The sequence below is a fragment of the Lithobates pipiens genome, unplaced genomic scaffold (genome assembly GCF_037356315.1).
Source record: "Lithobates pipiens isolate NorthernLeopardFrog02 unplaced genomic scaffold, aLitPip1_a1.2 Scaffold_23, whole genome shotgun sequence".
NCBI lineage: Eukaryota > Metazoa > Chordata > Amphibia > Anura > Ranidae > Lithobates > Lithobates pipiens.
Window position 1 is genome coordinate 136,492,882 of NW_027507785.1, and position 13,607 is coordinate 136,506,488.

Consider the following 13,607-nt stretch of genomic DNA (forward strand, 5'->3'; position numbering starts at 1 on the left):
ATAGAGCAGTGTCCAGTGGTGCCCTATACTGAAGCAATACATGAAAGTACATTACAAACTACAGTAAATTCAAACACGTTCAAGCATCTGCCATCAAATAATACAGGTTTATTTCTTTCCCAAGATACCGGTAAGACTCCTTTGCCAGAGACTTCACCTCTTTTTTATCTTACTTTATTGCTAACCCTTACCATTTACAAAAGTGTCCAGGCTGTCCAAGGTCTCCCGTGTGCAATCAAATCTGTCCAGAGTATCCAAGTGTATATCAAAAGAGGGCTTTAGAGGTGATTTGGCTGGCACCACCAGTGGTTTCCGTGTGTCCAGCAGGCCAAAAGAAGCAGGCGGCAGGCTGGATGATGCTGGAAGGCTAGCAGGTCCCAATGTTGACAGCAGGTGATTGCCAGGAGGCAATACTGGTATAAGCTGCGGCACATGTTTGGATGCCTGAAAGAATATAAACCGGATAATCATTATAATCAAAATAAATCACAATCTGTAATACTTTGAACTGAAATAGACTTTCAGCATTAAATAAAATTTCTAAGAGGCAGAAATTATACTGGATTGGTTCTCCACACAAATTTTGCAGTGCCAAAATTTCACTGTGTAAACGTGTAATACTTTAAACCGGGGGTCGCCAACTCGACGACCGGGGGTGGGTGACAGGTCGATCGTCAACACTCCTCTGCTTTATTGACTCCCGCATCTTGGCGCTAGACTTCCCTTCCAGCATCCTCCACTGCTCTTATCTCACTTTGGGACTTGGAGCCCAGGGATTTCTGGAGATACAGATGGGATGAAATCCCCAGTCCTGGGTCCCGATTTTGAGAAAATCGCCAGCACACTGACTGGTCAGGTGTGTGCTGGGCTATTTGTAGACACCAGCCCATGGTTCTGGGCTCCACCCCAGCAGACAGTAAGTCTGGCCCAGGAGTCAGGAGAGTTCCATGTGGGAGCCAGTGCAGCAAGAGGCTTCCAGCTATGTGCTTCAAGTTGGTCAGTAAGCAGTCTGTAGAACACAAACAAGGGCCTGGAGTGTAAGGCCGGAGCAGTGGTGCTGCAAGTACAAAAGCCAGAAAAGGGCTGAATGCTGTTTATGTTGAAGGAGAAGAAATGCCGAAAACATCTGCGAGGGAAACCTATGTTTATATTTGCTGAACTTTCATTTAATAAAAATGGGCAAAACAAAGAACTTGCAAGTGGCGGTGTCCTTAAAGTTCTACACTTGGAATGAACCCCTTACAGTGGGTGCATGTACCCAAACTCACACTGTCTGCATTTGGGGCCATGCACTTGCACCCTCAAGGGTGTCAGATCGGTCCCTGCAGCTGCTGCACCCCAATTGACCTGAATAGGACTGCCTGCACACAAAGGAAAAAAAAAAAGAATCAACTTTACCTAAAATGATTAGTATCCAGTTATGTTATGTACATTTAACGAAAGAATTCAGGACTTTTTTTTTTTTTTTTTTTTTAAGAAATCTACTGAGCTGGACAGAACCAGCTCTTGAGGCCGCTTTTTTCACATTTTCAAAGTTCTTAGGCTGCTTTCACACTGAGGTGCTTTACAGGCGCTATAGCACTAAAAATAGCGTCTATAAGGAGCCTCTCCTCTCACTCCAATGTGAAAGCCCAAGTGCTTTCACACTGGAGCTGTGCGCTGGCAGGATGCCAAAAAAAAAGTCCTGAAAGCCGCATATTTGCACCGCGCTCCTAAAGTACCCCGCCCAGCTGGGCTTTGCTGGCGATCTAAACCTTTTTTCAGCCGCTACGGGGGGGTAAAAGCGTCCCACTAGTGGCCAAAAACCTCAGCAAAAACTACAGTAAAGCGCCGCTAAAAATAACGGCGCTATACTGCCGATGTACCCAACGCTTCAGTGTGAAAGTAGCCTAACTGAATAAGCCTTACCAGGTTTGAAGATTATAGTAGAAATATAGGCAAAACTTTTTCCTTTTGGATAGAGAAAGGGAGGGATATAACCCGTCAGATTTTTTTTTTTCGCCATCTCTGTCCCATTTTGCAGATTTCCAAACAGGAAGTGAGAGGAAATCCCTAAAAATTAAGGGAATTCCTTGGAAAACACCAGGTCACCAGAACTAGTGTCCCCACTGGAAGATTTTCCGTCCATTACTTTTCTGGGGACAACCTAAAATTTGTAATTTTCTTTTACTTTCACTTCCAATGAGAATGGTAAACAGGACAAATAAACAGGGTGAATCTCCCCAACGGTTGGACAGACCACAATGAAAACTGACAGGGGTTCCAATCAATCTTTACTCTACTCAAAATGAAAAAAAAAAGAGTTTTGTCTTCAGTTATACTTTAAATCTCTTTTCCTCTAGACATGAAGGTGTGCCCCCTTGTCCTCTGTGATGACCTTAAAGTGAACACCACGTTCACTATATGGACCACACAAGTATTTAAATCTCCACTTTGATCACATCTCCTCCCCTGCCCTTCTCTGCACCCTCTAGATCCCGATATCCTTTATGTGAACTGGTGCCCAAAACTGAACTCCTTATATTCCAGATGAGGTCTTACTAATGATTTGTACAGGGGCAGAATTATCTCTCTCTGGAGTCCACACCTTGCTTAATACAAGAAAGGATTTTGCTTGCTTTGGAAACCACTGCTTGGCTATGCATGCCATTATTAATGTACTAGAACACCCAGATCCGTCTCCACCATTGATTCCCCCAGTTTCCCTCCCCATAGTATGTATGATGCATGCCTATTCTCGGCCCCCAAGTGCATAAATTAACATTCATCAACCTGAAACCTCTTTGCCACATAGGTGCCCAATTAAACAGTGCATTGAGGTCAGCTTGTAAGTTGGAGACATCGTGGAAGGATGTTATTCCAATGTATAGCTTTGTTTCATGCGCAAAGTCTGAAATTGTACTTTTAATCCCAGATCCTATATATCATTTATAAATACCTTTAAAAAAAAGCGAGGTTCCCAACACTGAACCTTGGGATACACCACTAATACCTTAGACCAGCCTTTCTCAACCTTTTCAACATGGAGGAACCCTTGAAATAGTTCTCCGGTCTCAGGGAACCCCTGCTAAAAATGAGAAATCTACAACTCATTATACATTAGTGTGATGGTCAGTGGGAAGAATGGTCCTTACACTTGTGGTCATTGGGAAGAATTACCTCCTTACAGATGGCTAAAAAGATCAATGGTGTCAGTGGGAACTTATCTGAGAGGCAGAAATTGTCAATGATGAAGAAACCCCTAGCAACCTCTGGAGGAACCCTAGGGTTCCACGGAACCCTGGTTGAGAATCACTGTCTTAGACCATTCAGAGCATGAATTAGCCACTCCGTTTCTTCCCTTCCCTCTAGAAGTTAAACAAGTCTATAGTTACTTGGTAAAGAATTTGTCCCCTTTTTAAACACCTCAGCTCCAGGTTTTACTCCCTTCGTGACCAGGCCATATTTTGCCATTAAGCACTACTCTAGTTTACAGTGCCTTGATAAAGTTATCATACCCCATTAAATTTTCCACATGTTGTCATGTTGCAACCAAAAATGTAAATGTATTTTATTGGGATTTTATGTGATGGACCAACACAACATGGAAAATGAAATGGTTTTCAAATATTTTTACAAATAAATATCTATCTGAAAAGTGTGGCATGCATTCTTATTCAGCCCCCGAGTCAATACTTTGTAGAACTCCCTTTCACTGCAATTACAGATGAAAGCCTTTTTGGGTAAGTCTCTACCAGCTTTGCACATCCAGAGAGAGTGACATTTTTGCCCTCTCTTTGCAAAATAGCTCAAGCTCTGTCAGATTGGATCAAGAGCATTTGTGAACAGCAATTTTTACAAGTCTTGCCACAGATTCTCAATTGGATTTAGGTATGGATCATTCTAACACATGAATATGCTTTGATCTAAACCTTTCCATTGTAGCCCAGGTTGTATGTTTGGGGTCTTTGTCCTGCTGGAAGGTGAATCTCCGCCTCCAGTCTCAAGTCTTTGACAGACTAACAGATTTTCTTCTAAGACTGCCATGTATTTGGCTCCATCTATCTTCCCATCAACTCTGACCAGCTTTCCTGTCACTGCTGAAAAAAAATATCCCCACAACATGATGCTGCCACCACCATGTTTCACAGTGGGGATGATGTGTTTAGGGTAATGTGCAGTGTTAGTTTCCTGCCACACATAAGTTTTGGTTTTGAGTCAAAAAGTTTAATTTTGGTCTCATTTGACCAGAACACCATCTTCCATATGTTTGCTGTGTCCCCCACAAGGCATCTCGCAAACTGCAAATGGGACTTCTTATGACTTTCTTTCAACAATGGCTTTCTTCTTGCCACTCTTCCATAAAGGCCAGATTTGTGAGTGCACAACTAATAGTTGTCCTATGGACAGATTCTCCCACCTGAGCTGTGGATCTCTGCAGCTCCTCCAGAGTTATTACAGGCATCTTGGCTGCTTCTCTGATTAACCACTTCAAATATATTAATAGTAAAAAGGTCAAGTCTGAGCATGTAGGCCCTTAACAAAATAATCTGGAGTGGGTGACTGGGGACAAAGAGAAGGCTAATTTATTAAATACTTACTTTCTTAAGCTCTGTGTATACAACGCAGCATGGGGGAGCTCATGTCCATAATGGGGGGTGGTAATGACACAGCCCCAAATCCACAATGGCTCAAAAGTGATATGGTCCAGAAATATTTGGACAGAATAAAGGTGGATAAAGCACCTGGACCTGACGGCATCCACCCATGGATCCTAAAAGAATTGAGCTCTGTAATTTCAGAGCCGTTGTATCTAATTTTTAGGGACTCAATGACAGGAATAGTAACAGTGGATTGGCGCAGGGCCAATGTGGTGCCTACATTTAAAAAGGGAACAAAGTCTTTACCAAGTAACTATAGACCTGTTAGTTTAACTTCTATAGTTGGGAAGATACTGGAGAGATTAATATAAATTAAAAGACCACATAAACGGGTTCTTGCAGGAAAAAAATATTTTAAGCAACAGACAGCATGGATTCATGAAAGACAGAAGTTGTCAGACAAACCCGATTTATTTTTATGAGGAGGCAAGTAAAGCCTTGAACAGAGGGGTGGAGGTGGACGTGGTATACTTGGATTTTGCAAAAGCGTTCGATACAGTTCCACACACACAGCTCATGTGTAAGGTAAAGTCTACAGGTTTAGAAATATCAGTTTGTAAATGGATAGAAAACTGGCTAAAAGACAGAATTCAGAGAGTAGTGCTTAATGATTCTTACTCTGAATGGTCTAAGGTTATCAGTGGTGTACCCCAAGGTTCAGTGCTGGGACCCTTACTTTTTAATATCTTTATAAATGATATTGGGTCTGGGATCAAGAGTAACATTTCCGTCTTTGCAGATGACACCAAGCTATGCAGTGGAATAATGTCCTTACAGGATGTCTCCAATTTACAAGCCGACCTCAATGTCTTATTGGGCGACTGTGGCAGATGAGGTTTAATGTTGATAAATGTAAAGTTATGCACTTGGGGGCTAAGAATATGCATGCATCATACATTCTAGGGGGAGAGTACAACTGGGGGAATCCATAGTGGAGAAGGATATGGGGGTTTTGGTAGATCATAAGCTCAACAATAGCATGCAATGCCAAGCTGTGGTTTGCAAAGCGAGCAAAGTGCTTTCTTGTATTAGGAGAGGTATGGACATATATCATTTTGCCCCTGTTCAAATCATTAGTAAGACCTCATCTGGAATATGCAGTTCGGTTTTGGGCACCAGTTCTCAAAAAGGATATCAGGGAACTGAAGAACGTGCAGAGAAGGGCAACCAAACTGATAAGAGGCATGGAGGAGCTCAGCTATGAAGAAAGATTAGAGGAACTGAATTTATTCAGTCTTGGTAAGAGGAGATTAAGGGGGGATATGATTAACATGTACAAATATATAAGGGGTCCATATAGTGAAAATGGTGTTGAGTTATTCACTTTACAGTCAACAAAGAGGACAAGGGGGAACTCTTTACATCTAGAGGAAAAGAGATTTCATCTCCAAATACAGAAAGGTTTCTTCACAGTAAGAGCTGTGAAAATGTGGAATAGACTCCCTGCAGAGGCGGTTCTGGCCAGCTCAGTAGATTGCTTTAAGAAAGGCCTGGATTATTTCGTTAGTGTACATAATATAACTGGGTACTAATATTTATAGGTAAAGTTGATCCGAGGAAAATCCGATTGCCTCTCGGAGGATCAGGAAGGAATATTTTCCCCTGCTTCAGCAAATTGGATCATGCTGTGTTGGGTTTTTCCTCTGGATCAACTGTGGGTATAGAATTGGGTATATGGGATTGTATGATACCATTTTTTTTTTTTTGTGGTTGAACTGGATGGACTTTTTTCAACCTGACTAACTACGTAACTATGTAACTTCAGCCCTGGAAGGATTAAATGTAGGGCCGAAACAACTAATCGATTATGAAATTAATCGATTACTATTTTCATAATCGATTAATCGGCCACTAACATAATGGGGTTAGAAAAAAAAACTAAAATTAGCCCTTTGTAGTACAAAAAGAGCAAATCGCTACTGTAAATAATACTTTCACTGTCCCATAGCAAAAAATCAACCCCTTACAGTAGCTATTTTCTCTTTTTGCACCAATTTTAGTTTTTTTAACTCCATTATGTTACTAAACATCTCAGGCCTGGGTCACACCTCTGTTTTTTGGGTGCTTTTTGCAGAAACGCACTACAGTTAATTTACATGGTTTCCTATGGGACACGTTCACATCCATGATTTTTTCAGCTGCTGCGTATTTGGAAAAGACGAGGACTTGTTAACGCAAAACGGCGCTATTTTGTTTTTTTGGTTCAATATACTTCAATGGAGAAGCTGCAGAAAAGCATGCAATAGTGCGTTTTTGCGGCAATTTGTGTTTTTTTAATCTGCCCAACAAATTGGGCCAAAAATTATGTAAAAATGCAGCAAAACTATTTTTTAAGGTTATTAACCGATTAATCGAAACAATAAGCGGCCAACTAATCGATTATGAAAATAATCGTTAGTTGCAGCCCTAATTAAATGACCATGTCTTTTTTTTTTTTTTGCGAAACGTAACTGCGGTGATTTAACTGACAATTGCGCAGTCGTGCAAGGTTCTACCAAAAACAAAATCAATGTCCTTTTTTATTTATATTAATCCAAGGGTGAGGTGCACATCAGTCACAGTGGTTTGTGCTTAGCAATCAAGCCTTCCCACGGGCTTCGATCTAGAAAAATTTCAGCTGGGATTGCTGCACAAAATCCATCAAAAAGACATCAACACGACATCCTTAAAATGAGGCATACATGATATAAACGTTTTCGGGCTATTATAGGTCGTGCCCCTCCTCAGAGAATCATAGTTTCATAGTTCGTAAGGTTGAATAAAGACACTGGTCCATCCAGTTCAACATGAGTGAGTGTCTACCCCTATCCCTGTACATTGCACACTCACATTGGTCCCTACCCTCAAGGAGCCCACAATCCAAGGCCCCCAGTCATATACTAGGGCCAATTTTAGCCAGAAGCCAATTAACCTACCTCCAGGTCTTTGGAGTGTGGGAGGAAATCGGAGGAAACCCACGAAGGCACAGGGAGAACATGCAAACTCCAGGCAGGTAGTGTCGTGGTTGGGATTTGAACCAGCAACCCCTTTTACTGCTAGGAGAGTGCTAACCACTACACCACTGTGCCGCCCTTTTTTCTTTTCTTTTTTTTGACGGTCAGTCAAGACCACTCGGCTCGCACCCTCACCCTCCCCCAGTACGGCCCCGCCGCCGTCTCTCTGGCCCGGCCTAATGCTCTTTCGGGTCCTGGCAATCATGCCCATCTAATAATCATAAATGTAGTAGTGTTTATATAGTCCACTAATAATTAACACGAACAACCAATTTATCTGGAATCAGACAAAGTCTCATAGTGCATCATCAAGATTAGATTTACTGTGCTCTTGAAATCAAAGGTCACATGCGGGTACGCAAATAATGCTCACACCTTGTAGGATATAGGACTCAAGGCTCCTAAAAACAAAATTAACAAATAATCAATTACCCCAAAATAAACTATTGACGTGAATCAAAATACATATGAAAATTGAATAAGAAAAAAAATATAAATCATTGTGCAATCATCTGCGTGCATCGGTGCATTTGTGTGACCCCATACATGCGATATGCATATGTATAACCTGAATCAAGATAGGCGCTGTCCCCACCCCACATAGTTCAATAGGGTGCATCTTGTAATAAATATATTCACTCCACTCCGGGTGTTGCACCTCTTTCAGAAGTTCACTGAGTGGCAGACATATCTATGGTGGGATATTAAATTTCTCAAACAATATCTGACTGAGGATCTTGCTCCAAGGGGGCTGCGAAATAAAGAGATGCGACTTCCTTGAGCCAGACCTACAGAGTACTTGGGATAAAGTCTCCACATTATGCACTGCACAATGGATGGAAATTATATGCATGCAGAGAGATAGAATGCTAACTGCAAGTCAAAATGATTTGAGCGCGATATTGACATCACTGGAGAAGTACCATCAAGTCCCTAGTTACCAAAAGTGTAGGGATCTTCTTAATACCAAAAGTGCCACGTTTGAGGATAATCTTATTGCAAATAAACTAAAATTTGCTAGAGATATAAGATTATGAAAAAGGAACCATTTTTAAATGGAGTAAGTGTCGGTTCAATAAAGATCAAAACCACATGTGAATGAAATACAGGGCCCATTGTCCCCGAAGAGACAGAAACATAATGATCAAGTAGTCCATCTTAGGGGGCATTCTAAAAAAGGTATTAACAACAATAACAACAACAAAAGCTATTCTAAGCAAAAGGCCCCGGGCCATCCACCACAAAAGCATGGTAATCCTAATAGTGACCCCTTGGGTAAGAAATATAAAGAAAGCCTCTGATTCCCACAGGTCCAATCTTCCTGGGCCCTGACAATCTATATCCCTAGACAGTAAAGCCGCGTACACACGGGCGGACTGTATGGCCAACTTAGTCCGTCAGACAATCCGACGGACAGTCCGTCCTACTTTCGAATGGAACGGACTTGACCACACACGGATGCACAAACAGTCCGTCGAAAGCTTGCGCGATGACGTGTACAGCACTAGAAATAGGAAGTCCAATACACAGCAATGCAACCTTTCGCCGTGTAAATCCTTTCTGAGCATGCGCCATACTTAGTCCGTTGAACTAGCCTACTCATGAGCGGATTGTCCGCTGAAACCAAAGTATAACGGATAATATTACGGAAATTCCGAAATACTTAGTCCGCCAGACTGCACGCTGAAAAAGTCCGCTGAAGCCCACACACGAGCGGACTGTCTGCTGAAATGTGTTTCGACGGACTAAGTTGGCCAGACAGTCCGCCTGTGTGTACGCGGCTTAAGGGTTCCGCAAGGCACACACCAAAACCACACCAAAACCACACCAAAACCACCATCAAGTGGGCACAAAAATAGTAGGCTCCAGGCCAAGTATAAAGATAGAAGAGGAAGTTATACAACAAAAGATAAAGAGGAATATGGAGATAGAAATAAAAATAAAAATAGGGAAGTGAGCCAAAAAAATAACAAAATCTGGGAGTAGTCAGAGTACAAGAAATGTAAATCAGAGACCAGTACAGAGTACAACAAAAAACTCACAGCAGCTTATGCCTGTATTGAATGGTCCCTTGATCCCAAGTAGATATGGGGAAAAGGAAGATGGATACAACATTAGTATTCCTACCTCTAATGCATTTGATGCATTGAGGTCACCCTTGTTGGTGGATGCTACCATGGATATGAATACACTAACAGGAGGTGCAGTTGGTAGCAGTCCCCCTGACCAGGTAGGATCAAGGGATGGCAGGATTGAACAAACTGGTGAGATGATTGGTATTTTTTTAGTGCTTCCCCCTCCTCTATCCGAGAAAAGTAAAATAACAGAAGGAGAGGAACTAGAGGAGGGGTTGGAGGGAGAAGAAACAAGAGTATCAGAGAGGAAAGAGAGAACTGAAGTCCACAGTGAAAATCATCAATCTCTCGTCACATATATTGGCAGAGAGTGAGATCAGCCTTTTACAGAAAGGCTTAAACTTTCCTCCAAGTAGCAATGACAATTTATTCAAGTTATTTAAGGACCTACATAAATATATTCAAGATATTACGGTGAGGCTTTTTTTGGTTTAAAAACAGAGGAAAAAACAAAGAAAGATGAGAATATGGTTACGGTAATGCCTACTAGCACTCAGAAGGAACAAGTAAGCGTGCCGGAAGCAACCTGTGACCATATTACGAGCAATAAAGCAGAGGAAGAGGCCATTAATATTCTTGAGGAACTATTATTGGAGGGGGTAACAGAGATGGAAATGTTTATATCAACACCATATGCTAATGGATAATTGAATCTACATTCCCCCTTAGTCGACATTTTACCCACACCATGTGAAAAATGAATTTATTAAAACATTTTGTGCTAAGGTGTATACAGACTTCAAGAAAATATGTGAGGCACAACATGGAAAAATGAACATGCATAATTTATCCAAGCAAGAAAGAGATGCTTTATTGGCATTCAAAGAAAATGGCAACTTGGTAATCCGTACGGCGAATAAAGGAGGTGGTAGTGTCATTCAGGATAGGGAGGAATATCTGAAGGAAGCATATAGACCAGTGATGGCGAACCTTGGCACCCCAGATGTTTTGGAATTACATTTCCCATGATGCTCAACTACACTGCTGAGTGCATGAGCATCTTGGGAAATGTAGTTCCAAAACATCTGGGGTGCCAAGGTTCGCCATCACTGATATAGACTCCTATCGGATAGTGCCACCTATGAAATACTCCCAAATGACCCCCTGTCAGAATATAAAGAGGAACTTACAAAACTGATGAATGAAGCTCTTGCCCAAGGATTGATACAGAAATCAGAAAAACACTTCTTCCTAACAAATTATTTTAAAACGCCATATTTTTATCATACACCAAAGGTCCATAAGGACCCAATATGTCCACCTGGCAGACCTATCATGGCCAGTATAGATGGTATTACAAGCAGAGTTTCCCAATATGTAGATGCATTTTTACAACCTCTTGTGATCTCTCTCCCTGCATATATAAAAGACTCTGCGCATGCGTTAGAGACCCTACAGCAATATAAGTGGGAATCAAGATACTTTTGGTTATCTCTAGATGTTAGCTCGCTCTATACGTCAATTCCCCACAAGGGTGGATTAAGGGCGGTTGAGCATTTTCTATCTGAAGCAGAATATATGAACCCAAATCAGTCTAAGTTCATATGTCAATGTATCCAGTTTGATCTGGAAAGAAATTATTTCTGTTTCCAGGACAAATTCTATAGGCAGATAGCGGGCACAGCAATGGGAGCACATTTTGCACCCTGCTATGCAAATCTGTTCATGGGATACTGGGAGAAATTTTGTATCTGGCAACACAACCCATTTGCCAAAGACTTAGTGTATTACGGGAGGTATATTGATGACATACTTATCTGGGATGGGTTACCTGAAACTGTCAATTAATTTGTTTTATACTGTAACAACAGTTTCGGTATCCATTTTACCCATGTAGTGGATGCAAATGTCTTAGTGTTTTTGGACCTGGAGCTCAGTAGTGACAAAAATAGCGACATCACGTCCAAAACACATTTTAAGGAAACTGCCAGCAACTCTTATTTACATCACAAGAGTTGTCACCATCCTAGATGGAAAGAAATTATACCTCATGGTCAGTTCAGCAGATTACGTAGAAACTGCAGTAGCATTAAGGATTATGAGGCTTAGGCGGCTATATTATCCATGAAATTCTTAGAAAAGGGATATGAGGAAAGCCATATTAAAAAGGCAAAGGATCGTTACAGGAATGGAATCCCTGATAAGAATAAGATTGAAACTATATGGGCAAAGGACCAGCAAGATATCGCTTTCATTACGACCTTTACCCTCCCTGGCGGTATGATTAGTTCTGGTTTCAGGTGCTAAAAGCGGTACAATTATTTTGCATGGAAATTTGACGTTTTATATTGTAGTCCTGTAATTCTTAGGAATAACTCTCTTAAATCTGTTCATACCAGAGTCTAGCAGACATCCTGGGTATGATAAAGTTTATAATATAATAAATAAAAATTATTCAATAATGTAATCAAATCCAAAAACACTGAAATTTGCTCATTTGCAAAATTGTCGCGGTCATAAGATTTAGTGTTTGATGACGAATTTCCCCACAAATCGCTATCGCTCAATTCTGCAAGTGATTATAATTATTGCTGTTTTCTAGTTGGTCTAAAATCACTTTTGACATAAAGGGACTCTTTTTGGTTGCTATGGGCAATCTCCAAATTCCAGGCAGAAAAAACAGTATTTAAAATATAAAAGTGCATGCAGGGCACTGGACAGATCACTAGGGACAAAAGGGTGTGTAATTTTTTTATACAGTAATGTAATCTGTAAGATTAAAGTACTGTGTGTGTTTTGTGCGTTTTAACTTTTTTGAATTTGGCGCCGATCTCCGCTCCAGTGCGGCACTGGGGCACTGTGTGAATCGAGCAGAGGACAGCTCAATCACACAGTGCGGAGGACATCGGTGGATCCAGGGGACAAGGTAAGTAACTCTCCCTGTGTCCTCCCTGTATCCAAAGATGCGATCCCGATTCTGGCTCGGGTTAACGCTTATGGTGCTGAAATCCCAGCCAGAGCCAGACTCGGGATTACCGCTAGGGAGCTTAATGGCCAACATTGGGCCATCAAAAAAGCTGTCCAAAAACATTGGCCAATTTTGGGGCAGAACAAAACACTGGGAAAAATCCTCCCCAAGAAACTTCAGGGTGTGTTTAGACGAGCAAAAAATGTGAAGAGTATCATTGCCCCTTGCCATCTAAAAAACACAAAAAAAACATCAAAAATGCATAATATACCCCAAGTCTTTAACATCATAAGTAGTTTCAGATGTAAGAGCAAAAAACGTAAAGCATGTAGATTTATCACACACGGACTAAAAACATTTAATTGAAAGGATGGTCGCATGTTCCAGATCAAGCAATTTATATGCTGTAGTACGCAGCTTGTGGTCTACGGTTTGAAGTGCCCATACGGGTTCCACTATGAAGGTAGGACGGTACGTGAAATGAGGACCCGTTTTGGTGAGCATAGGAGATTTATAGAAAAGAAGATTGAGAAGCACAGTGTACCACGCCATTTTAAACACAAACATGAAGGTAGCACTAAGGGGCTTGAACTTTTTGGCATAGAAGCTATACCAATGTCCATTCCAGAAGGCGAACGTTTTGCCCGACTGTGTAAACGAGAATCTTTTTGGATTTTCACGTTAAACAGTAAGGCACCGGAAGGGTTAAATGAGGAGTTAGAAATAGGTACCCTTATGTGATGTATGTACAGTCTGGTAGTCATGTAATGTCTGTTCTAACAAAATATATACATATATGGAAAATGTATATATTTATTTAATTAAATTTTTATAATTTTCTATTAATTATTTAAAAGAATTTTTTTTCTTAGAATATTATAATTGTGAATTTATTACTATTTTTTAATTTTTTCTTTTAATAATATATATG

General features: G+C 40.9%; 1 protein-coding gene across 7 annotated transcripts in view; it reads right to left on the minus strand.

Moving 5' to 3' along the window:
• ZC3H7B (zinc finger CCCH-type containing 7B) overlaps positions 1–13,607 on the minus strand; it is a 624,860-nt gene that overhangs the window by 454,697 nt on the left and 156,556 nt on the right. For all 7 annotated transcript variants that reach the window (XM_077452416.1, XM_077452411.1, XM_077452410.1 and 4 more), the window contains one exon: positions 192–444. In XM_077452416.1, the coding sequence (XP_077308542.1) occupies positions 192–444 (253 nt within the window). The remainder of the gene's footprint in view (positions 1–191; positions 445–13,607) is intronic.